Source organism: Coenobita brevimanus, chromosome 57 (genome assembly GCF_032717465.1).
Source record: "Coenobita brevimanus isolate Jiangsu-jjx chromosome 57, ASM3271746v2, whole genome shotgun sequence".
NCBI lineage: Eukaryota > Metazoa > Arthropoda > Malacostraca > Decapoda > Coenobitidae > Coenobita > Coenobita brevimanus.
This window is the reverse complement of record NC_137010.1, coordinates 14,422,275-14,449,897: the sequence shown is the minus strand read 5'-3', so window position 1 is coordinate 14,449,897 and position 27,623 is coordinate 14,422,275. Positions and strand designations below refer to the sequence as shown.

General features: G+C 40.2%; 1 protein-coding gene across 1 annotated transcript in view; it reads right to left on the bottom strand.

Annotated features, from left to right (window-relative positions):
• LOC145402286 (glutamate receptor ionotropic, kainate 2-like) overlaps positions 1 to 27,623 on the bottom strand; it is a 65,172-nt gene that overhangs the window by 29,994 nt on the left and 7,555 nt on the right. The window contains exons 2-9 of the mRNA XM_080274417.1: positions 13,821 to 13,976; positions 11,313 to 11,427; positions 9,320 to 9,389; positions 8,400 to 8,548; positions 6,664 to 6,805; positions 4,999 to 5,163; positions 2,983 to 3,135; positions 1,504 to 1,608 (exon numbers count right to left, since the gene is read on the bottom strand). Coding sequence (XP_080130543.1) covers positions 1,504 to 1,608; positions 2,983 to 3,135; positions 4,999 to 5,163; positions 6,664 to 6,805; positions 8,400 to 8,548; positions 9,320 to 9,389; positions 11,313 to 11,427; positions 13,821 to 13,976 — 1,055 coding nt within the window. The remainder of the gene's footprint in view (positions 1 to 1,503; positions 1,609 to 2,982; positions 3,136 to 4,998; positions 5,164 to 6,663; positions 6,806 to 8,399; positions 8,549 to 9,319; positions 9,390 to 11,312; positions 11,428 to 13,820; positions 13,977 to 27,623) is intronic.

The following is a 27,623-nucleotide window of genomic DNA, read 5'->3' as shown; positions in this document are numbered from 1 at the left end:
AAATGTCAGGACCAACTCGCCTATCCCCCGGCTCCTACGCTCCTCATGGGGCAACGTAGGATTGGATGATGAATGAATGAATGAATGAAATATATATATATATATATCATAAATAGAGAATTCCTTCATTGTTAACAGGCGCACTGGCTATCTAAACTGAAAAATATATTTATAGGCCTCTGTGTATGTCCTCGTTAACGCTGCCTTTTGCACAAAGTTCATGGTAAAAAAAAAAAAAAAAAAAAAAAAGTCCCACTGCTACCTGCACCACTGATTTGACAGATTCCTCCAATTTCCTGTACCAGTTATACAAGTGTGTTCTGAACCATGACATTCGTGACATGGGGTCATTTTTCTAGGTGACAGAATGATTCTTAGCACCTTTTCTTTAGTGATGATGATGATGATGATGATGATGATATAGAAATCAGCCTTCAGCCTTTTTCACCACGATGATTTTTTCAAGCTGCACGGTCTGCTGCAACATTCCAGTCATTACATCACATCACCCAAGTCACACTAATATTCTTTCCCCATATCCAAACCACCTCCAGTAGAGGCTGTCCCATTCGTGTTCAGCTCCTTACAGCACTTCATCCAGTAACTCTTATATATTCCGACTAATGTACCTGTCCAAGCCTCCACCTGCCCACCTGAGCGCATCACCTCACTACCATTTTCAATACCCAAGCGTCTTCTTCAATCTATACATCTTGTTCTGTTTGCATTGTGGTGCTACACATCCATCTAACCATTTTCATTCCATTGTGCTACAATCTGCAGGGATCTTCCTCTTTGACTACCACTGTTTTCCCACCACAAAACAATATGTATCACGCACATGAAAAAAAAACTTCCCTTTCATACATAAAGAATTCCTCCATTGTTAACATGGACATTAGCTCTCTAAACTGAACAAAATATTTATAGGCCTCTGTGTATGTCCTCGTCAAACCTGCCTCTGTCACAAAATTCGTAGTAAAAAATATATATATGTACCGTATATTAGTTCCACTGCTACCTGCACCACTGATTTGCCAGATTCCCACAATTTACTGCACTAATTATACGAGTGTGGTATTCTGAACCATGACATTCGTGACACAGGGCCATTTTTCTAGTTGACATAAAAGGATTCGTAGCACCTCTTCTTTAGTGGTTTATTTTGCATATGACACCTTAACACCCTCTTGTATACTATTTACAGTATTTAATTTCAGTATGGGCATAATTTGCATCAATATAATGCAAAAAGATAGTAAGGTGTAATGTTCAAAATAAATAAGTGAAAAAGAGGTGTTACAAAGTCTCCAGTGTCACCTGGAGTATGGCACTTTTTTTTTATGCTAGGAAGAAGGAACCAAAGGCCACGAGCCCGCAATACTGCTCCTCCCAAGAGAAAAACAAAATACAAGAGAAAGCCAAATTCAAGAGATGCCTGGACACACTGCTTTTGAAAGACTGGAGATCATACACCAAACTGCCTATGCACCTTGTGCTCACCTTCTTCAGCAACCCCTTATCCATCTCCAAAATATCCAATTCAAAGTCCGCCCTGAATCCATCGTCGTTGAACTTCAGCAGCCCGCTGATACCTTTTAAGGGAACCTGAGGGAAGGATTGAAAAAGGATAATAACAAATATGTAGGATAAATAAGTCTCCACAACAGTTAATTATTTTAGCAAAACATTTTTAGCAGGTCGTATTTATTTTCTCTAAAATTCACTCTGGTTTTGCTGTGAAATGTTCAGCAGCGGTCTGAACACAACTTTAGCTCACGAAAATTTATCAGCATAATATCTGATGCTCTAACTCGCTCTAATTTTGGTTGTGGCGATAGAATAAATAACCTCGTACTCAACTCGAGCTGAAGAACATTCCATCAGGTTTAGTTGTGAAGTATTCAATAACTGTAAGAATGAAAAATAACCTAGTCAGTCCGATGAAGTACTCGTATTTTTAATTTTATTCATACTGTCTTCAGATTACTTTATTCAGTCAAAGACAGACTCCTCGAACCTGGAGGGGGGGGGGGGAATTAGACACAGCCTTTATTAACCCGTTCTGTACTAGAAATTTTACCTAAGTTGAACAAAATCGTCTGGAGGTATCATGAATCAAAAGAAAACTACGTCACTGGGCTGTTGAGGTTATAATGCAAACAAATAATTTTACAGCAACTTAGGCTCAAGAAAATATATGAATATGGCGCCTGGAGCAATGATTAAACGTTGACCATTAAGTGTGTATTAGCTGTTTGACAATGTAAAAATAATAATCGTATGCATAACTTTAGTTCAAGAATGTTCAACAGCTGAATGTGAAGAAAAAAGTAATCGTACACAACAACTTAGGCTCAAAAGAATGTATGTCACCTGATCGTACTGCGGCGTGGAAGAGATGTTGTATGTCAAGGGCGGCTGGTAATAGGAGCCCATGGCGCCCCCTGACCCGCCACCCAATCGGCCACCCCTGCCCCTCCCACCACGCCTAGCATCCATCAGCATCCAGGGGTCGTGGCGATAGGGTGGGATGGGTTGGGGCTGAGGGGGGCGACGAAGGTGAGGGTCGGGAGGATGCAAGCTCGTCGGCCGACTGTACTGTACGAGAGAGATGGGATTATTACAGACCACACTGAGTGCATAGATCAAAGGTTACAAAGCTACACAGAATATACAGACTACATGGACGCTGTGCAGTTAACTGTATAATAATGGGTAGACAGGGTAGGGGTTAAACAGATGTAGAACAGAAATCTATGGTTTCAAGATGCACAGCACGCCACGCTAACACCTTAGCCGCGTGTATGGGAGACAGGGCTACTGTTGTTCATAAGAGGTTTCATTCAACACTGTAATGTAGTGGTATCAAGAACAAAACAAAAAGACGAAACTATGAACAAAATGCAGTGGCTAAAACATGAATAAGAGGCCAAACAGAATAACATCATCTAACTGCACCAAGAACAAAACAGCACCAACCATCTTCATGTAGTTGATGAGTGACGTGCCATGTTGCCAGGTCTTGTCTCCCTCACAATAAAGTTTGCTGATGTCCACCTGGTGCGAGTACTCCAGGGCTGTCAGGGCACTAGCGAACAGTTCCACAGAGTCGTAGATCAAGGCGGCATCAGTCTATGTAGAGAGAGAAAAAATTTGATAATATAACCCTACAAAAATAGACACTAGCGAACACTGACGCAGGGTAATAGATCAAGATGGCATCATCCTTCATATGGAAGGAGAATGACTTAACACTTACAGAAGTAAACTTGATTAGATGATGGACTTCAATCTATAGCATTTTCCGTATCTAAGGGGGAACACCACCACAGTCACACCAGCTGATATCAGTATGGTGTCAGTCTTCAACGGGAGGGGGAACGCGACAATAAAACTCTTACAAAACTAAACCTGTCTGAAATTAGTATACAGGGTTGGCCTCAGCAACAGCGGAACCCAATTTGGACCATATCGTTGGGGCCTCCTGGACTCAGCATTATTTCAGACTAAGGTAATGGTGGGGGATGATGCCATGAGATTCTTTGTCGCGGTGTTCACCCTGGTAACATGTCTTAGAGCCTGTAGGGGTTACATAGGCTACCATATGCAGGAATGAACTGGTAAGGGAAAAATGCTAGACAAAATGCTGGTCACTGGTATAACCTTTGGCTGTAAAAAAGCTCTCCACTTTAATCTAGCTAACATCAGACGATTTTATTGTGCTTAACAAAAAACCTAAGGCATGGAATATGTAAAAACTACCATGGATTGTTTTGGGCAAAAATGAATGACCTCTTATTTATTCTAACTTATGATGGTTTTATTCGTCTCATTCATTCAGAAATAAAGAATATAAGTGTTATGGCAGGTATTCTGAAGGACACACATAGTAATTTTGCTGAGATTAGCACCAGACAATTTTGTGCAACTGCAAGAAATCCAAGCGGTGATAGAATTAAAAAGGCTGATTAAAGTTGAACGTAATAGCACGTTATTTGCTATCTATAATACAAAGTTCCTTTTTTCGAGCAAAGCGTACTCATGATAGTTTTCAACGTTTTTGGTGGTCTAGGTTTCTCTTGGGCATGGTAAAATTATCACACGTAAACCAAAACAAACTGAGCCTATGACACACTTAAGCCATATTCTCATTTGTTAAGGAGGATCACTGAGACCTCATCTTTATCAGTTTGGATATGGCACTTTGATTTTCTCTTGAGTGTTATTTTTCCGAAGTTTTGCCATACCAAAAGTGTATGAAACAAATACAAAACAATATTAGAGTATAATATGCACAATGAATCGCCAAGGAAAATGTACCAGAAAGCCATAAGTCTGTACGCTCCTTGGCCGGCAGAGATAGTTGTTTTCAGCTTCTTGTCCGTTGAGGTCCACACACTTCTACGAACGATGATGCAATATCTGGATCCTAACGATCAACATTTTTTTTTTTTTTCTGGCAGGTTCAAGAACTCTTCAGCTGCAGAAATTATAGCAACATTTTTTGAATCATATTTTCCAACCATTTCATTTTTTCAAGTTAAACAGAGATGAAACTCAGATGGTGTTACAACTAATGAGTAAGGTGGATGGCCACTGGGCTCAAAACCAGTCATGAACACAGCAATGGCTATCACCGACTTGTTGGCTGGCGTAATGTTTTGACTGAACAACTCACCTTTCGTGAGCTTTTCGCGACGTTTAAGTCTTCATAAAATAAACAAATGAATGACTGTATTTGGTTCCAGTACATTTTGTAAACACAAATATGTTGAACGAAATGTCAATAGAGTTTCAATGGTGCAGCATATTTTCCTCGTTAGCCTTAGAACCTTCCAGGGGATCCTCGTTTGTAATATGCAATTAAAAGGTTAACATTGGGAAGGTTTGGCCATACAGAAGTTCTGAAAGAAAATAATACAATGCAGAAAGTGTCAGTGAAGAGTCGTTAGGTTTAGGATGGAACAACATAACTTAAACAATCCCTACACTTACAGAAATCATATAGTCCATAGGTAGCGAGTGTCCATATCGAAGTTCACCCCTCTTAAATTCCTCCACCAGACGCTGCACATCGCCGTCCTGAGGGTCCACTAGTTGGATGCCAGTGATGTTGGCACCGCTCTCACTAAACGGTTCCAGGTTGATGAGGTACAGGTCCTAGGAATGGGGGAAAGGGGAGAGTTAAACTAGTGATGTTGACACTACACTTACTGACTGGCTCTAGGTTGACTAGGTACAGATCGGAGGGGGGGGGGGTGATGACAGTAATGGTCACAATGACATTCTGCAACAAACAACGCCCTTCGCCTGAGAAATGCACATGCTGCATGTTCTTTTAATATCTGACAAAATCCCATTCAGCCTCAAAAATGCACATGCTACAGGTTTTCAGTCTTTCCTCAGCTATTCGGTCAACTGACATGAAGTTGTAATAGTGCCAACTTCCTACTATTTTCTTTCAAAGTAGCAATAAGGAGATGTCGCAGCCCGCTTTGACAGCAAAAAACTCTTGGTATCAATAGCTGTTGGGTGGAATGAACGAGGTAATACGAGCGGTTTGCCTTTTAAATATGTGGCCAAATGTCGCCAGGTGATGCCGGTCTCCGTGATTCTAACCAAATATGGACTATTTATTGAAAGTGCAGGCTAGCTCTATGTGAGGTGCTTGGTTGTAATGTATAGGCCTGCCTACAGTGATTATGTGATAATATCTTTGAAATGTGCCGATGTTTACATGGTTGACCAACCAGCTAATAGTGAGAAGTCTGAGAAAGTACAAGTTCATGACAAATCTTGAGCTATATTTAGGAATATTTTTGACAGAGTTACTTTAAAAATATTGATACTAGACCAGTGTTCACTGTATTTCCTTGACTCTCCAAAAGTGTTGTGGGATGTCAGAGGCCTACAAGCTCTCTCTCTCTCTCTCTCTCTCTCTCTCTCTCTCTCTCTCTCTCTCTCTCTCTCTCTCTCTCTCTCTCTCTCTCTCTCTCTCTCCATATATATATATATATATATATATATATATATATATATATATGTGTGTGTGTGTGTGTGTGTGTGTGTGTGTGGGTGTGGGTGTGGGTGTGTGTGGGTGTGGGTGTGGGTGTGTGTGGGTGTGTGTGTGTTCATTTGTTTGTGTTCATTTACTTGTCTTTTTAGCCATATTTTTTGACATGTAAACATTTTATTCTCTATATACTTTATTTATCTGGAGGCTCCAAACACGATGTTCACATAACAGACCTACTGTAGTATTACAGTGCGACAGTGCAGACTGCACTAGTGGTGGGGCAAAGGGCTGGCCGGCAAAAGTTACGAGAGACACACTCTTGTGACGTTTGAGACAAAGGCGTTTGTAAGTTGACCCCTGGGAGGGTCCAGTAATTACAGAAACGAGCAAATCTGGTAAATATCCTCTATTATTATTCCCCACCATTTATTACATTTATAGATTCTGCTTCTTTGTATCATGAAGAGAAATACAGGGAAAGAGTTAGGAGGAGTGGGGAGAAACAACTGAACTGCTTGAGAGAAAACAAGAGAATTGGTGAAGTGAAACTGAGAAAGGACTGAAAATTATGGTAAGTTAGAAGAAAGACAGCAAGATAAGACTGCCAGCCATACCGACAGGTACTTACATCCTCCAGTACTTACCAAATTAGTGACAAAATACAAGTAATAGTCAGTCATAAGGCCAACCAAAGCTCCCTGCCTGAAGACCTCGTAGATTTTGTCCCTAGATACGTCGATTACTATATTGTTGATTGGGGAGAGCCTAATTTCCTTCAGCATTGGTCTGTGTGGGAGAAAGGGAAAGATTAACAGAGAGAGAGAGAGAGAGAGAGAGAGAGAGAGAGAGAGAGAGAGAGAGAGAGAATAATTGATACACATAAGCCCAATAAAAGACAGTAATAAATAGCCTATAAGAGACAGTAGACAAAACTATCAAGAAAGTGCAAGTACCAACATAATGTAGTGTATTCAAAGATTCAGAAAATCTAATGTACAATGAAAAAATCCTAAAGTATGTCAGGGAAATCAAGACGGCAAAAAAAAAAAAAAAAAAAAAAAAGGTATCAGAAAAGTTCCCCTACCTGTTGTCAAAACGCGCCAAAAAAGCATCAAATTCCTCAAAGATGTTTCCAAAATATGTGCACAAAATTAAAAGTGATTAAAAAAACAAGAATGCTGTCAGAGAAGACAATGTGAATAGTAATGTAAAAATGATAACACTGCTACAAAATGACAGGAGCACCAGATGTTGCGCCGAAACAGCAGTGAAAGTGTACTGTAAAGTGAAAAAAGAAATAAAAAGTATCACGGTTACAACTACAGTAATGTACAGTGTCGTGTCAGATCCCCCCCCTCCAAAAAAAAAAAAAAAGAGTAAAAAAAAAAAAAAAGAAGAAAGTGCCGAAACCAACAAGTAAGGCCTGAAGTATAATTTAGCGCAAAGCATTAAAAGAAAGTGTCAATACAAGTGTCAAAATACTGTTGTGCGTCAGTAAAGTGCCATAAAGCGTCAGATGTTCCAAAAAGATGCAAATAAGAACGAAACCCCCCCAAAACGTGACATGAAATACCAAACTTGTCAAAAAGGTATCATAATGTGCAAAAAACACTGGAAGTGCCAAAGTGCTATACTGTTAGGGAAATGCAAACAGTGCTAAAAAGTGCTGGAATAGTACCAAAAATCTAGCGTCAGAATATTACCAAAAATCTAGTGTCAGAATATTGCTAAAAAAAAAAAAAAAAAAAAAAAAAAACTCCTGCCAGAAAAGTGCCAAAAGTGCTAAAAAAAAAAAAAAAAAAGTATAGGTGCCAAAAGCACTAGAATATTACAGAAAAAACGTTAAAAGTGCAAAAGTGTCAGAAAAGGTTTAAAAGTGCTAATGTGTTAGAAAAGGTTTAAAAGTGCTAAAGTGTTAGAAAAGGTCTGAAAATGCTGTGTCAGAATAGATCAAAAACTGAAGTGTCAGAAAAGTATAAAAAAGCTATAGTTTCTCACCTTGATTCAGATTTCCGTCCCTTTGTAGCTTATTTCACATAGCTCGGTGGGAGAAATAGACAATGAGACGGTTCTACATTCATTCCATTGCAAAGTTTGCACTTCTGCATCACTAGCATCACATTCTTGCGTTAAACTGTTGCTAGAGTTCATAATTCAAGAAAGACTGATGGCAAGTTTAGTCCATGTTAAAGTAAACGAAGTATAATGTTAGATAACTGACAAGTTCTAAAAAGTGTCAAAAGTTTTGATGTCACAGAAAAAAAAAAAAAAAAAAAAAAAAAAAAAAAGCCGGAAAAGTGCTGAGATGCTAAAAGTGTCGAAAAAGTGCCAAGGCCTTTAAGAAAAGGAGAAAAGAAAAGAGCAAGTGCCAACACGTTACCTATAATCACCACTCTCGTCCAGTTTCCTCAGCACGAAGTTCCAAGAGGCGTTCTTCATCAAGGACTGTACCCGCACCAGGCTCTCATTGTTCTCGTACAAGATCACAAAATGGGTCCACTGCAGCTTCTCAAGGATGTCACGGTAAGCCTACAGGGATAAAGGGGTGGTTCTTTAGGGATTAACAAAAAATATTTGAGGAAATGCCATTCATCTGATATAGATACACCGTTATACCTTTTTATTACCAAAATAAAGCTGACACCAAACACAAAATGTAAATTCTTTTATGAAAATGAAAAAAAAAAAGCAAGTAATCCGCAAAAGGCTGGCTTTTTAAAGGAAAAATGAAGAAAAGAGAAGAAAAAATGCAGTAACATCCGTTTCCTGGTTGACAAGGCTGACTTGAGGCATACAGCAAGAAAGATTGCAAAAGATAGTTTCAGAGTTAACCAGATACATGCATGAAGGACTGTAAGTACCGGTTAACTCCAGCATTAGGCTAATTTGAGAGTTGGACAGAAAAGGGGTGACTGTGCAACCTGACTGGCACTTTGTGAACGTCCTAATGCGAAACGAATGCAAGTAAACAGTTCAGAAGTGATTACTCGCTGAAACACTAAGTCTGTACCTGTCTACTATCAACATGGACAGTACCAAGCACCAGACACTAAATACAGTACATCCCTATATATCTGTATACTGTATTACCATCATTACTATAATACATCTGACAATAAATACATACCCATATAATCTAATTATTTATTACCAAAATCATAGTTTACTGAATTTGTGAATGAGAGAGAGAGAGAGAGAGAGAGAGAGAGAGAGAGAGAGAGAGAGGGAGGGAGGGGGGGGGAGTAGTGTTACAAAGACACACAGACATTACAGTGGTTCTAGTATCGCTGATATACCCACCCTGCTGAGTGAGGGAGGATAGGGGTGTAGGTTGATGCTGTAGGAATTCCTCACTTCGTTAACGTTCCACCTGCCGAAAAGGAAAGTGTATATAGTGAACTACTAACACTCTCAGCCTCCTACTCACTGAATACAACCTTTTGCTGTAAGTAGGAACAGAATATAAGCGCTGTCCTCCCCAGGAAAAGGCATAACGTTGAAGGAATAAACACACTCAGGTTCATAATAATCACATCAGAAAACAGTCGTTTGGCGCTGCCTGGAATAAAATAGGGTACAACTGTCCAGTCATGAAAGTCAACCCCTAAAGCCACAGGACGTCATTGTTATTTTATTCTTGCCATCACAACTCCATACGATGCTAATTGATGTATGAAGGGCACGGCCAATACCTCAAGTTTGAAAAGCGTCCCCAAAGCTGGATAAAATTGTCTGAATTTAGCAAGAATAAAACAGAAACTATGTCCCCGAATTGAAGGTCAACACTCAGGCACCTATGACTCACTCTACTGCACGAAATCATCTGATGTTAGCTGAGACAGAATACTAGAGCAGAACAGAATACTGGTGTAAACAACACCACGTACGCTCAATGCTGAACATGGTACCCAGAGTCTTTACTATTCTTTCTTATTTGGTCGTGAAGTGCTCGGTAACTGTATAAAGAAAGACAGAAGTATAAACAAACAACTTATTCATAACTGAAGCTCATGAAAAACTGGTTAAGAAGTATTTAATAATCGTCTGAGTGAAGATAAAAGCACAAACAAGTAATCTTAACAAGAGCTTACGTTCATGAGGTAAGTGAATACCAGACATAATAATATTCACTCATGGTGGGCACGAATGAATTTTAAAATCTCAGATTAGTTAATGGACATGCTACCAGATACTTTAGTAATCACTGTAGTTTGGTTGTGTAATGTTTGATATATGACTAAATAAAGATAAAAGTATAAATTAGTACTCTTAATCTAATATACTATAGCACTAGCCGTGTGTGTGTGTGTGTGTGTGTGTGTGTGTATTTTGGGCAGCCGAAACTACACATTGAAATCGCACCAAAACTGGCACAAAAACAGCAAAAAATTCGCTGATGTTAAAAAAAAAAACTTGGTCCCATCACGATTGAAAAACTTTTACTATATTTAATGAGCGATCACATTTTTTACAAAAAACGCCGCTTCCGGCACCCGGCATAGGATCTCCGTAGAATTTTTTGCCCATAGGTGCAACTAAAATATACTAAAGCAGTAGCCATGTGTCTGTGTGTGTAGCCTATTTCGGACTTGCATTCGGACAACTTGAGTTCCATTCCCGAAGCTGCAAATAACACGATCAATTGGTTAGCTGCAAAAAATCAAAGTGACAACGTTCGAATAGAACAGCACACAAACGTGACTCGGATTACCTGAAATGATCGCAACGTGCGCGCGAAGCGCGAGGAAACCAGTGGGAAGCACGAGGAAACGAGACGAGAAAGAGAGCGCGCAGCGCGAGAGCCCTCCGCAGGAGCAAGTGCGAGGGGCCCGAAGGGCCCACGAGCATTTGTACACAACTAAAGCTCAGAGACAGTTAAGTGTATGGTATCTGTCTGTGTAAAGATAAGAATATAATCTAGCAATCTTATACACGACTGAAGCTCAAGAATCTTTGTTTTATGAAGTATTTGGAATGTGCACGAATGCGCATCATGAGGTTAATGAAGTTTGTGTCACCTGGTACCAGGTACCTTAATACCCACCCTAATTAGGGTGTGGAGTTTTTGGTAGCTGTCTAAATAAAGATAAATATGTCTGTTAAGCCAGTGTAACCAGGTTTCAGTGTGGGGTGAAAGTCTGGTTATGTCAAGTGGCTGCAATCTGTCTGAATGAAGATAAAACCTACAAACAAACAATATTACATACAACGTACGCTAAAAAAAAAAAAAAAAAAATGGTTATTCAGGTTTTAACAACTGTATGAACAAAGAAGGGAGTAAAGTTCGTGTCACCTGGTCTCAATATGGGGCACTTCCATGGCGTCGCAGATGGACTGGACGTGGTTGGCTGTGTTGTCTGTCTGGGGACCGAATATTGCCGCCACGCCATCCAGCAGCAGCGAGCACACTGTGGACAGAGTGAGAATGAATGAGAGTGTGAGTGTGAAGGAAAATGAGAGTGGGTATGATGATCCTAAATAAAGTTGCGATATGGTGACAAACTAAAATTAAGAAGACATCCTTGCCCTGAAATGGCTAATAGTGAAAAAGAACGTCCAAACAGGTACTTAAAACGAGGACTTAGAGTTTGTAACGTGCTGGTCAAGGGCGCCTTCCCGTGATGGCACCAATATAGCCGGGCGGCTCCGCTGCCCGTTTATAAAAACATCCTTCAACTCCTCCCTCTCCGTTTCAGGGAGGATGCAGGACTGCAAGAGAAAGCAACTTCAGTCTGCAGCTCACCGGGTTCACATTAAATTGACTCTGGGATTGCAACAACCACAAATGTACAGTACGTAGCATCGCATTTACACAGCATCACATACACATAGCATTGTATATGCATAGCACTGCATATACTGTACATAGCACCACACATAAGCAGCATTACTTACACACAGACCACCCCATCACTTAAACATAGCTCCACCCCATCACTTACCCCACTTCTGAATATCCCAAACACGACGATAATAGCGGACGACTTAAGTGCACAAGACTCCTTATAGCCACAAACACACACACACACACAGACACACACACACACACACACACACACACACACACACACACACACACACACACACACACACACACACACACACACACACACACACACACACACACACACACACACACACACACACACACACACACACACACACACACACACACACACACACACACACAGGACAGCCATGGAGCTCTTATTTTGAAACAATCGTCATCAACTAAGTTCTGTTATAATAATAGTAGGTGGGTGGGATGCAAAAATAATCCTTAACACAATGGCCAGCGAAATGGGTTATACATCCAATCACTCAATATTTAAGGCCTCAATATTCTCTGCTCCATCCCAGAGGCATGGCAATCCCCATAGTAAAATACATACTCAATATACTAAGCAGTTGCAACACCCGCTGATTCGACCTACATCACATCTAGTATCAGTCTACTCATAGCTCTCACCACCACTTACCACTAACAATACTTTAACCTATATGTAACCTATTTACCACAATATTGTACTCAATATACTAAACACTCACAACAAGGTAATTTTTATTGTCAGCTCCTAACGGATTTCGCTAATAATTTATAGCTTTTTCCACTTTTCTTTAATGTGATTCATGTATTTCAACTGTCATTTCCACCAGAAATTACATTTCTTTTTTCATGAAACAATATAAATTGTATCTAAAGCCCTAGCAAAAAGCAATAATTTCAAACAACTTTTTTTTTTGTGGTGGAAATATGAAGGAACGAGTGAATTATGACAGTCTGTTTTAAACATTAACCTACGCTCGATCTATCCTAACTGGGCCTAAGGAATCAATTTGGGGTCTTGCGAGAGAGCCTGATAATGGCGAGTAAACATTCAAAGGCACGCAGGTTCTCGTTGTTTTTTCACGGTGATATATCTGCGACGTGAATGTTATACGAGAAAATGTGTAGAACTCCAAGTTAACCGATGCAAGGGTCTGAAAGTAAAGAAATAACCACAACATGCCCACTTACGTATAATTCACTTACAACTCTTCCCACGCTATATCTACTGACAGTTCAATAAACTGTACAGTCACTACCAACTTACAGTACAGTACCACTGTAACCTTCACTTACCACTAAATCCTTTAGAAGGGTAGATATCCCTTGAGGTTATGCTCGGGCTACCGCCAGACGCTGTTATTCAACTGAGGAATAACTGCATTTACTTCTTATGACCTATGGCAGCAGTCATCGCATGTACAACCGCGTAGCCTAGACAAGAGCGGGGCACCAATGGCATGTCACCTATCACCCACTCGATGCTATACTTAAAATTGTTCTCATTAAACTAATGTTCACTCCAGTTGGAATGCTTATACTGCTTAGCTGCATGCCAAGTCATCACTGGTAAGGTCAACAGTACGGCCGAAGAGATGAGAGCGAAGAAGCAGTAACCTGTCACTCGCCACCCACTTCCTATGTATTAACTGATTTTATTACAGGCCTACTCTTCTACCCCGCTTGGCGGCGTGGTGGAGGTCATTACTGGTCAGATTAAAAATACGGCCATGTAGGCGAGAGCGAGGCGTCAGGAACTTTTCACTCATTCCATGTATACAGAATTTACAACTGTAGTTATTACACGTGTAATATACTTACCCCTTTGGCAGAATGGTAGGAGTCATCGCAGGAGAGATTAACAATTCGGGCGCGTGGGCGGAAGCGAGGTAGCTGTAATTTTCCTCCGTTCACCCACTTCATACTGTACATAAAACTGTAGGTTTATAGCTTTACTTGGTGTAATATACTCACCTCGCTTGGCGGCGTGATAGGAGTCATCGCTGGTCAGGTTAACAATGCGGCCGTGAAGGCGGGAGCGAGGCAGCAGTAACTTGTCGGCGTTGACAGACTCCACCGCGTACTGGAAGGCCAGAGCCTGCTCCTCGTCATGGCTGTTGAACAGCCCACCTGGGGAGGGAGGAGCTGTTAGCGGTGTTGTCATAAGAGATAACAGCCACTCTCATAATCATTACCCCATTCCGCGTGTACGGACCCTGAGAGTACATGGCCAACCGACGTCCCAGACTCAGAACAAGGCCTTCACAACTGAGGCAAATGCCTAACTTATTGCCACCAGTATCTTCATCGTTAACTAATAGCAGGCAAAATGTGTGTGTGTGTGTGTGTGTGTGTGTGTGTGTGTGTGTGTGTGTGTGTGTGTGTGTGTGTGTGTGTGTGTGTGTGTGTGTGTGTGTGTGTGTGTGTGTGTGTGTGTGTGTATGTGTGTGTGTGTGTGTGTGTGTGTGTGTGTGTGTGTGTGTGTGTGTGTGTGTGTGTGTGTGTGTGTGTGTGTGTGTGTGTGTGTGTGTGTTATTCGCGGCAATACTACAGACTAACTCCCACAAAAACTGACACGCCAATCATATATAACATCCTGGTGATCACGAGCTACTTCGTCTAGGGCTTCTATATAAAGTTATGCGTGTACAAAAACTTCCTCCTGCATGACTGGAGCAGCAAACATCATAACTGACACACCATGCATATATGACCTTCTGGCGATCACAGCCTACTTCGTTTTGAGATGATAAGTGTGCAGATAGGCATAAGCAGAACTAAATAGGATTTGTTCTAACCTGACAAAACCTCCCTTGGCTTTTTCCGCTGAAGCTGATGACGTAGTTGTTGTCAGACTGTAGGTAGAAACCAAGGACGCTCATCCCTACCTCATAACTAAGGCTCATTGAATTTCATGCAACCACGATTTTGTATTCATGCTGTGGAAGTCACCTAGTTCCGTAAGATGAAAGCAAAACGACTATAATTTCTTTCAAAAATCAATACTCACCTAACATATCAACGAAGTCAAATGTTGTAGTGAAGATGGGCTACCTTTCATGCGCTTGGCATCTTGATCGTGTATCTGTGCATGCGCAAAACTATTTTAATCTTTCAACTTTAAACTCTCAAATCTGTTTTTAAAAAATCGCAGGACAGTATGAGTAAACTAAATGCTATTTAAATACTGCGTATCTGTGCTTATGCCAACCAGTCTTCGGTCCTTTGACTTATAACACTCAAATACTTAAGAAAATCATAGAGGAAATGAGTAAACTAAATGCTCCTTAAGAAAAAAAAAATAACTACCACGAATAAATTATGAATCAGTTGTGGGCAATATGTGAGAAAATGAGTTACGCAGTGACTATGACTAAGTCTGTAATAACTCTGAGTAGTCGAGAACTACCACAAACTTCCTAGGATAGTCACTGGTAGCCTTATCAGTTACTTGTGCCCAGGTCGTTCGTACGGGCGAGTGAAGGAGAGGTTGCGAGTGAAGTGTGAACAAAAAGCTATAAAATGAGAGTGAGTCAACTTAATTCCACCTTAAATCAGCTGAAGGGATTCTAAGAATATTGTAAGTATTATGGGTGAATTATGACCACAAAGAGGAAGGTGTGAATGATCCGCAAGTGAGCCACAGGATTATTATTATCCTACGATTCTTGTGAATATCGTAAATTATGTGTGGGTTGTAAGGAAGCATAGAGGCGTGGGTAAATTATGAGCTGGTAAAGCTACATGATGAGTGAATAAATTCGGTACTGCCAAATAGCATCCTAAAGATGTTGTGAGTATTGCGAGTTAGTCATGAGCATTCTGTGAATGATGAGAAGTGTGACTAGACAAACAGAAAATGACAAGGAAAGTAAAAAAGAAGAAGCAAGCTTGTCGTTGAGCTTCATATAGTTGACAGATATTCTATATAAATGATAAAATTAAATCAAATAAAGTAAAAAGAGGAACAAAACTGCGTACCCCATCTCCACAGCACAAGAATCAGTGAAACCTAAAGGCTCACAGAAACTGCGAATGATACCATAGGTATCCCTAAAACTGTTTCCATAACAATAGCACAAGCCCTAAACATGTTCTGTGTTAAAACAACATCCTCCCAGGAGATAAGCCGCGCCTTCACTCCCGGCGAGCAGTGGAGTGGAAAAATAAAAAAAAGTACTGAGTGATGAACTGTGTCCACTAAAACGTGGCTTAAAACTGCCATCTCTCCGTCTCCAGTGCCATGCTTTAACAAGAGAGTAACTGTACAATACATGCTAACTACGAAGAATTGCTATGGGGACAACATTGCACTGAAGTTTTATCTATTCTGCCTGTAATATAACTGGTACTTGAAATTAGCTAGAAAAAAGGACGAAAATCTCCTTCAAGTTAAAGCAGATGAAGTGTAATAAAATACCAATTGCCCTGGTCTTTGATTTTAAAAATAATAATAATGTCACCATACTTTGTGTTAATAGCAAATATAAATAACAGATTTTAATCATACATATCTTTGATATGGCAGTGGCTAGTCTTTAGAATCTCCATATGAAGAGCCAGGAAATAATTATTAAGGCTCGTCGTATGAGCAGCCTGCAAATAATTATTACGACTTGTAGTAAAAACAGCTGCAGCCAAATCTGAATCCCACCTAATATCTGCCAAAGACGTCCTCGGAATAATGTACACATTGCAAGTGAGTTCAGGCTGTGAGAGAGGATAAAATTCTTATGTTTGGGGGAAAAAAAAAAGAAAATAAGTACAGGACGAGTATGAGTAAACTATAACTGCAAAACAGGTTCTGGAATTCTTGCGCGCATTGCGCGTAAGTTATAAGCAAATTGTGAGCAAGTGTGAGAATGTGAGTTATAAGCAAATTACGAAGTGCCAAACAGGTTCTTGAATTCTACTGATTATTACAAGTAAGTTACGAGCAAGCTGTGAGTAAGTGTGGAGTTGCGGGTAGCCTAAATCAAAGATAAAATTAAAGATAAAATCAAATATAAAATTTAGGGGACGACTATGAGTAAACCAGAAATTGGGAGAATACTCGTATTGTAAGTAGGAAGAATAAGCTATAAGGAGGTTGTGCGTAAGCGTTAACGTGAGAGTGAAGTATGAGTCAGTAAAACAGTCATAAGATGAGGGGTAGTAGGCTAAATTTTACCTTATAACAAGTAAAAAGACCCTACTGACACTGAACAACACGAGTAAGCTATGAACAGGCTAAGAACACATGTGACGGTGTGAGTAAAGACACTTCAGGATGAGTGTGAGTAAACTAAACCATTCGAGTCTACCAGAGAACCCAAGGATAATGTGTTATGAGTTAGCTATGAGTACTGTAAGATGGGAGAGTGTGAGTGGTACGGTGCTTCTCACTTGGCCGGTTCAACCACCTTCCGTCAGTGTACACCAGAAATAAACTTAACTACCTGCCACTCGTCATCATAAGCCACAACACCACCACCACCAACAAGAACAACAAAAACAACAATAATTATGATGATGATGATGATGATGATGATGATGATGACAATAATAATAATAATAATAATAATAATGATGATAATAATGAAAATAGTAATTATTATTATTATTATTATTATTATTATTGTTACTGTTATTTTTTTATTTTCACTATTATTATTTCTATTTTTATTATTTTTATTATTATCATTAATAGTTGCAGTAGTAGTAGTAATAGCAGCAGCAGCAGAAGTAGTGTTTTTATTAAATATCCATTTCTCATCTTCAATGAAACGATGTTATGGTATATCAGGTAATATTTAAGCATTATGGTTAGCCTCCACTTAAGGAGGAGGAGGAGGAGGAGGAGGAGAAGAAGAGTTAGGTGTTACCCCTGTCTGCTCCTGTTCGCTTCGCTGGCTCTGAATGTGAGAGAGTGAGTTAGCTTGCCCACTTACTCTCATCTCCCTATCTTTATTGAGGTTTCTGTGTCTGTATTTCTCTTGGTGGAGAGAGACAGAGAAAGAGACAGACAGACAGACAGACAGACAGACAGACAGAGACAGACAGACAGACAGACAGAGACAGAGACAGAGGCAGAGACAAAGAGAGAGAGAGAGAGAAGAAAAAACACAAAGTAACAGTGGTGTCATTAGCAAAATAGGATTACTGAGAGAGAGAGAGAGAGAGAGAGAGAGTTATATATACCCCCATCCTCTCCCTGGCACACACACACACCCATTCACCAACTATTCAACCGCGTCTTACTACATCTATTTAAAGATATTTTTTGTGCTTGCTATCTCCTGGCGACTATATTCAGCTTTGGAGAGACGTTTCGAACTGGAGGGATTAGATACAGTCTTCATTAACCCCTTCACTTCCAGGCGGTTGTCCTTAGCTGAATGAAATCGTCTGGTGGAGCCAAGAATGAACTGATAAATTATGTCATTGTGCTGAGGAGCTTGTATGCTTATCTGTCTGTCTATCTCTCTGCCTGTCTATTTACCTCTGTATCTGTCTGTCTATTTATCTATCTGTATGCACATGCAAGTATCTACCTACCTATTTATTTATCTGCCTATGTAGGCTAATGATCTATCTATCAATCTATATCCCTACCTGTCTGGATGTCTGTCTATATGTCTGTCTGCCAATTTACTTATCTACCTACCTACCTACCTGTTTGTCTATTTATATATCTATTTCTCTTCACCTACCTATCTTTCTATCTATCTGTTAATCTATATGTCTGTCTGTCTAGCGTGGTAACCTTAAGTCTCAAGGAAAATTATACAAAAGACCTTACCCAGTATCAAGTAGGAGTAATTAGTGTACTGCTGTTTATTCTCTCTCTCTCTCTCTCTCTCTCTCTCTCTCTCTCTCATTTCATAGGCAAGCACAACGAAACCTCTAAGTAAAATTAGGCAAAACGTTCTGGCCATATTTTATTTTACCTGCCTTAGAGACCGTCATATAAAAGATGATCGAAACTGGACAGAATCATTGTTACTCGTTATTTCATTCGCCCAGCCATCCATCTATGCATTCACTCATCCTACGTGATATTAATATCCGGCTATCCATAAACCATCTGTCGAAGCATCCTATACCTAAGTCATCCATTTAGCAATCTATCCATCCAATTTTTAAAACATTGATAAACCATCTGGTCATCCTACTATAAAGTTGTCCATGAAACATTTACTCATCCAGCCATCCACCTATCCATCCAACAGTGCACCGATCCATCAAACCAATAAACCATCTGTTTACCAATCCATCTAACTGCCTAACCATTCACTATAACATCTACAAAACCTTCCAAACATCCAACCATTCACAAAACCACCTAACCATCCCTCTAATCCAGCTATCCACCCATCCACCTTACCATCCATAGAGCTTCATACCATTACCTAACCATCCACCTAACCCAGCCACCAAACAATTCGCTCAACCATTCAACTTATCCAACCAACCATCCACCAAACCAACCAATCAATGGTTATCCACTAAACCATCCACCAAACCATCCAGTCAACGGTTATCTATTAAACCATCCACCAGATCATCCAACCAACCTTCCACAAACCATCCATCTACCTAACCCAGCCATCCTACCTCTCTCCTGTCTATATATAACTTCGGTATGCTCAAAAAACATCACTGTGTTTACACACACACACACACACACACACACACACACACACACACACGAACTGAACTTATATATGAGTGTTGATGCAAACGTGTGATTTTAATATTCTCTCTCTCTCTCTCTCTCTCTCTCTCTCTCTCTCTCTCTCTCTCTCTCTCTCTCTCTCTCTCTCTCTCTCTCTCTCTCTCTCAAATGACAGAAGTAAATAAATCAACCTCACCTTCACTCAACCCTTATCCTCCCTTCCTCCAGCTTCTCCCTCATCCCACCTGACGCTCACCTCACTCGCACCATCATGTCTCTTGTTTCTTGTTTCTTCCCCCAGCTCTCCCCTCACTTCGCTTTCACCTTCACCTCACCTTCACCCTCATCTCACCTTCACCTTCCCCCTAGTCTCTTCCCCTCACCTCCATCCATTCATAAGGAACGCTTGTCTCTATCCAGTCACCCTCACCCTCACCCTCACTACACCCTCACCCCACTTTGGGATTGCTACTTGAACGTCCTCTATTCTCATTTGCTTAAGGGGCTTTTAGAACATCTTCCTTAGCATTTTATTCTGCACACTTTTCTAAACTTTACTACTCTCCTGTGTGTTGCATAGGCCACTTCAATACAGTTAAACAAGTACCAAATAAATAACATAGAAGGGCTTATAAAAGCGCGACTGCAGTAAACCAATAAGGAGGAGATGAGTAAAGCATTCTAAGCAGACGAGAATATGAGACAAAAGGCCCATATTCTCGTCAATATTAAACAACATAAGACACAAAAGAATATTGCAGTAAAATTATTATGCTAACGTGTAAGAACTGCTCCTGTCTCCAGTACCATGTAGATTGACAGCTTTAGTGTGTCTTGTTTGCGATCTTGTTTGCGACACCAAAACTGAAGATGAGTCATAGGTCAATACCACACTGGCATGATGTACAGCTGCAGCCATTTGTCCTCTCACACTAGCTCCGAACTGTTAAATCCTAATGACATTTTGCTATACTCGCTAGTAATATTCAGGCTGGCAGGAAGGGTTGGCACCTCACTTCATTTTTCTTTGGTACCCATGACATGTAAAAGAATTATTAACCCGGAATGTACAATGACTCACAGACCCACGATCTCGTCAGTTTAGAAGCACCCTTTCCTTACCAGCTTAATTTTGCACATGGCACGTTAGTATTCCCTTCCATTTATGCGGACTAAGCCGACGGCATAAATGACACAAGCGAATACTAGTGCTTGGTACAGAATATAAACCGTAGAAAAGGTTCATGATCCCACCTTCACCTTGCAAGACCCCATCCTTACATTGACTCCAACCTTCCCCTGCATAAGTCTATCTTCACACCGCATTACCTATCCTCACACTGCATTACCCATCCTCACACTGCATTACCCATCCTCACACTGCATTATCCTCACACAACATTATCCATCCTCTGTGTATCATCCCCTTACAGTGTATAACCCCACCCTTACACTGCATGACCTTGTCCTAATACTCCACGACTCCACAGAGTATGATACGTAAAACTTCAGAAACTGGGGGCGGGGGATTGGGAAGGAGAAAAGAAAACAGGAAGGAAGGGAGGGAAACAGGTAGAAGGGAGGCAAGCATATAGCGCGCGCGCCCACACACACACACACACACACACACACACACACACACACACACACACACACATCAGACCTGTAGAAATACTTAAAATCGAAATTGTAACCTTGATACTTGTTTTCTCATAACTTGTTTTATAGCTTCAGTCTGTATCTATTATGTATTTCAATTTCAGTCTAACTATAATCATTCTAGTATCGTGTTAATAACTGTAATCCACGAGATGAAAGTTTTCATGAAGATAGTTCTTTTTTTTTTTTCTACAAAAGCATTTTTTTGTGAAAAAATATTTAAGCTATTTACATATACTCGTACATACAAGAAAAAAAAAACGACAAATTGGCCAATATACATTTCAGAGAAGCCTTGATATGGAATCTCATTTATTTATTTATTTTTTTTTTTAAGTAAAGGAACAAGATAAAGGACACCTCTGATAGCTGCACCAACCACAATCATATCCATCATCAAAAAACAACTCAAAAGATGTACTCTGTCTATGGACCCACGCCTCAGACACAAACCAGGTGCACACCACAGGCAAGCTCACAAAGCTCTACGGTTGCAACTTGCCACAATTTCATTCTTCAAAAGGGTACAGTGACTCTGTGAGTGACACAGTATGGGACATATACTGATTTGGTCGTCCTTGTGGGTACGGCAGAAATGTACGAATCTATGTGGAACTCTGCTCAATGCCATCAGAATTCTGTGTATCACTTTTTGGCACTGACTGTTATGTCATTTGCCAATTTATATAAAGTACTGACTGGGCTTTGAAGTAGGCAGGTGCTTCTCATAACCACCACCCCCTTCCTTACCCTCCTCTGCCTAAATATACCCCTGCCTCCTCACTCCCTGCCTCCCTCAATACACTCCCCTATCCCCTCGCCTCTCCCCACCCCACCACAATATACTCCCCAGCTCCTCTTACCCCACACAAACAAACTCCCCCAGCCCGCGCAAACAGTGACGGGGTAACAAGGGAAAGCGAGCCAGTCTAAACATGATGGCAGCACCCAGTCAGCTCAGCTATTATTTTCGCAATTTTCCCAATTCCTATACTGTTTTAGCGTGATGTTTATGTCGGTTTATTAGTGCTAGATTTAATTTGTTATTAGAGATTGTAAGGCTATGGTTTTAAGTTGGCTGCACGCCCATATTCTCTTTAGCTGTCCAAAGCGATACTTGTGGCAGTTGACCAATATTATTTTCAAACTTTTCCTTATCCTGGTTGTTTCTGGGCAGAACTTTAAATGGTCAATTATTCTGTATCACTTCTGGTTATTTCTAAATTCTGAAGGTTATGTGTGAGTTGGCTACACGCCCATTTCCCGTTGAGTTGTCCAAAAATTGGCTTCCGACATTCGACTGATATTTTTTTCATAATTTTCTCATTTCTTGGTCGTCTTGAAGTGATATTTAAGTCGATATGTTAATTCTATAATGATTTCTCTTATTCAAGGTTCTGAGACTATGCTAGGTTGGATGCTGGCCCATTTACAATGATTTCAGCTGGCAGTTGACTCATGTTACTACTTTGAACGTTTTCCCCCTTTCTTGACTGTTTAAGGCTAAGATTCTTGCTGCATGGAAACATTCATTCCCCATCATCATTACAGAAAAAGATGTAATTCTCCTAATGGTTTGACCACAACTGTGCTAGAGTAACAGAACATAAAACAATAGCCTATAACACTTATACTAGTACCAAAACCAGAGAAGCCTTTAACTATTACAGAAATATCAGAAACCATGCCAAAACTATTATCAATCTTGCTTAATCAAACTTTCTACACAGACAGGCTAACAATATACTAAACAACCCAAATGATAACAAAATATCCTGGTCAACTCTTAATTCATTCAGAACTAACTTCACTACCACCTCTTCCATTCCACCTTTACAGTCCCCCAGTGGAAATCTAGTAAGTGAAAAGTGACCCACGTGGAAAAGCCAAACTTCTTGTTGACAGTTTTTCAACAAACTCAAGCCAAAATACAGAAAATCACAATATTCCTGTACTTGATTTTGATTCCCTTCAAATACCTCCTTTCATGATTCACACCAGATACGTACAAGCTGTGTTACAGAGTCTCTCAGCAGACAAGGCTACTGGTCCAGGTGAAATTCCTTCAATAGTACTTAAAAATTGCTCCTGAGTGTTGGTTCCTGTAATGGCAAAATTTTTCCGTTTATGCATCCGTACCTCAAGTTTTCCAGCCTCTTGGAAAGAAGCAAATATCCATCCTGTTCCTAAAAAGGGGGCAACTTCTGATCCATCATTCTATAGACCAATTGCAATAACTTCCATTCTAGGTAAAGTTTTTGAGACACTAATTAACAAACACATTATCAAGCATCTAGAAATCAATAAATTAATCAATGATCGGCAGTATAAATTTAAACAAGCACGTTCAACTGCAGACATTCTTTGTCTTCTTACCCATCAGATTAACAAAACAATAGACCAACACGGTGGAACACACACAACAGCACTTGATATATCAAATGCATTTTACAAAGTATGGCACCAGGCCTTATTGTCTAAAATGTCACACTATGGCCTCGCATCACTGGTTCCTCTAATTTCTTCTTATCTTCATAACAGAAAAATACGGGTCACTGTAGATGGAATTTATTCTCAGTTTCATTCCATAAATGCTGGCGTACCTCAGGGATCAGTTTTGGCGCCAACCCTCTTTCTCATTCATATAAATAACCTCCTATCTGTCACTCACTACCCAGTACACTCTTATGCTGATGACTCGACGCTTCATAGTTCTTTCACATTTAGTACCTCCTTTACATAATTTGATATTATAAATTCCCAAATAAACACAGCAATTTCTCTGAACCAGGACCTTTCTAAAATTAATCAATGGGGACGAACAAATCTGGTCTCATTTAATGCTCAGAAATCTAAATACATTAATTTCTCCAACAGAAAGAATCCTTCAGACTCTTACATAATTTTAAATGATGTCAGTATTCCCATATCCACTACACTTGATATCCTAGGTGTTACTCTAAACCCCAACCTAAGCTGGACAGCTTATGTTAAATCTCTTGCTAAAAATGCTTCCAAAAATTTGGGACTTATGTACAAAGTTCGTGAATTCTTCACCGACGAACAGATGACCGCAATATACAAAAGTCAAGTGCGTTCTCAGATCGAATACTGTTCACCACTGTGGGGTGGATGTGGAGCGGTTGCATTGAGGCAGTTGGACAAAATTCAAAATAAAGCCATTAAATTAATCAATAATCTTGCCATTATGCAGGACCTTCCTCCATTATCAGTACGTACAGATGTTGCTTCTTTAGCATTATTTTATCGATACTTTCAACGTAAGTGCTCTGGCGAACTGGCTTCAATTGTGCCTCTCGTTCACATTTTCTCCCGAAATACTCGGGCAGCTGGGAGCGCCCATGAACTCACACTCTCTCCCCAGCAATGCAGAACCTCTATCAAAATTCATTTATCCCCAGAACTACTACTTTCTGGAATTCACTTCCTGGGAGTTGTTTCCCACAAACATTTAATCCACTTCAATTTAAATCCAGTTGTTATAAATATTTTATGAATGGAGGATGCTTTTAGGCACATGGACTTTTTTTTTTTCCTTTGTTTTTCCTTCCTTCATTCATTATCTAAAAAAAAATATATATATATATGTACGTTAATATTTTTGGCTCTTCTACATTCTAAGCATTATGTTTGGGGTGGCTCTATGAGTTAAAAGAAAATCAACTTTTGCTAGCTGGATCATATTATTTTACTTACGAGTATTTTACCCCTGTTCCTTGCTACCGTGAAGACATTTAGTTCCGTTTATTAATTCTGCATTGATTTTAGTCATTCTCGTTTCTAAGGGGTAAGTTTTGACCTAGGTGACTGAGTGATTAGATTGCCTTAGTCTGAGTGACGGCCTTCCGATACACATGGGTTCGATCACCAAGAGGTGCGTGGAGGGTTGTCGATAGCGTAACGTCATCAAGAGGAATAGACTGCTCATCTACGGTACCCTTGTATGTACAGGGCTACGATACCCTAGCATCGGGTCCCTACACTTTGATGCGGTTACATGAAATGATTGGCACTCGTATAATATTTACAGGCAATAATGATGGTAAACGATGACAGTCTGCAGGGCAGTGGTCACGGCCACCTCTGACATCTGACAGGCCACCTCAAAGGGCCCAACACCGCCCATTAATGCTAAGATCAGACACGTCGTTGGTAAAGCTGATCAATCTGACGTGCAGCCTGGTGGCCTTCACACCACACAGAAATTATAAGATGTTACAGGTAGTTAATTAAATTGATCAGCTTGGTGAGACAGAATCACATGTGAATAACGCAATCAGTAACAGATAATACGGGTACAGTTTTACAATTTCCCCATTAATAATTAAAGTAACCGTTTGGGTCAGGGAGACGGATTCCTAATGGACAGTCAATCATTTACAACCCTGAGAATGCAAAAAGAATGGGATGGCAAGGCTCACCAGGCTGTAGGGCCTATTTATGCCACCTCCAAAGCAATTTCAGTGTTGTTTGTCAAAGTTCTTAGCATAAAATCCTGGTCTTAAGTTCAGATACGGAAATGGACACCTGCATGAGTTATAGAACGATATTATTTCTTTGATCTTGGAAGTTTATGTAAGAAAACTACCAGTAAGTTGAAATATAAGAGGCTGAACCAGCATATTTCTTCATTTTGATCAGCCGGTATCCATTTACTACAAGATACTCGTATTCCACGGCCCGGTACACTGTCCCACCTTGGCCAACTCAGTTCACTGCTCCAGCACCATAACATATTGCAAAGCTTTAGTCTTACTGCCTCCTGACGTTTTTAACTCGAGAAAGGCTTCTCTTACTGAAACGGTTAATGAGGGTTGTGTCTAATCGTTTCAGTTCGAAAGTGTCCCTGTAATTAATAAAACTGTCTGGGGATAGCAAGCCTGAAACAAAAATTACATCCTCAGGCTGAAGTGATTAAGTCTGAGATCGAGATGAAGAAGACAAACCCACATTGAAATACTGTACATATAGCCTCTTTTCTACCTCGTTGCTGACTACGTTATGTAAAGTGGCATGCAATCTAGCTATTTTCTATCCTCGCAGGTGTTTTTTAGCTAGCCGCCATAAATCAAGGGCTTGTCGACACCTTCACACACTCATTTTTATTAAAACGGACGTAAGTTCTTCATGAATCACTTCAGCACGATAACATCTTTAAAATTCTACTCTTGTTGGCAAACTACTATTTATTTCAGCTCAGAACAGATTTTTCGAACTGGATGAATAAGTTATAACCTTCATTATTCTCTTCCCTAATGGAGATCTTTCCTAAACTGGATAAAAAAACGTTTGATGGTGGCCAGTTTATTTCGAGGTAAACGACACCTGACTGACACGGCTTATAGACAGTATTTTTGTCATTTCATACGTTTCTAATCCAATTTTCCCCTTAATTAACCAAAATGCGAATCGTGACAGCCGGTTCACAGGATTTTCCTCAATTTTCGTCTCTCTTCCATAACCTAGTCTTTTATGTAAGATCGTATGATATTTGTTAGCTCATTTCTAAGTTCATTTCCATCTATCATTTTTGTCAGCAAAGACGTTTCTAAGCTCACTTTCCCTTTAGCTTACCAAGATTCGAGTTCCCTTATTTTACTTAAATTCAAATTCTGACAGCTGGCCCATTTTCTTCACGAGTCAAGCGAAGTTGCTCCCACTGCCAAGCCACCTCAAGAATCTCTCTCTCTCTCTCTCTCTCTCTCTCTCTCTCTCTGATTTTTTGCAGTGATGGTTTGATTTTAGGCAAGGGAAGTGGGTTGGTAGTTAAGTAGGTATGTGGACAGGTGCGATGGTAGGTAGCTTCGTAAAGTATGCACGTAGATAAGTTGGCAGGTAGTAAGTAAAGTACCAGTAAGTGCGTAGGCAGATTTAACAGGCGTAGGGATAAATGCATGGAGATAGGTAGGCAGGCAGGAAGAAAGTCAGGAGGTAAATAAATGACTGGATGGGGAGGTAGGTTGGAGGAAAAGTAAAGAGGGAGGTAAGTAAACATAGAGTCACGTAGGTAGCTTGGTAGAGAGGTGATTAGGCGGTAGGAAGGAGGGGAGGTAAGTAGACAGGTATATAGATAGCAAAGAAAGTATGAGGTTAGGAGGTAAGTTAGCGTGTACGAGTAAGTTGGAAAGAGAAAAACGAAGAACAGGAAGAAGAAGAAGAAGAAGAAGAAAGGAGAAAACCAGATGACGGTAGATGGCGGAAAGCTGAACGAATATAAGAAGACGGAGAAGAAACAGAAAACGGAGGGAGGAGGAGAAGGAGGAGGAGGAGGAGGAGGAGGAGGAGGTGGAGGAGAATGAGGAGGAGGAGGAGCAGGAGAGGAGGAGGAGTGCGATGATGATGAAAGAAGATTTGGTGATATTTAGAAGGTAGAAAGAAAATATGACGAAAAATAAGAGGATGGAGAGATCAGAAGACAAGACGAAATGGAGATATTAAAA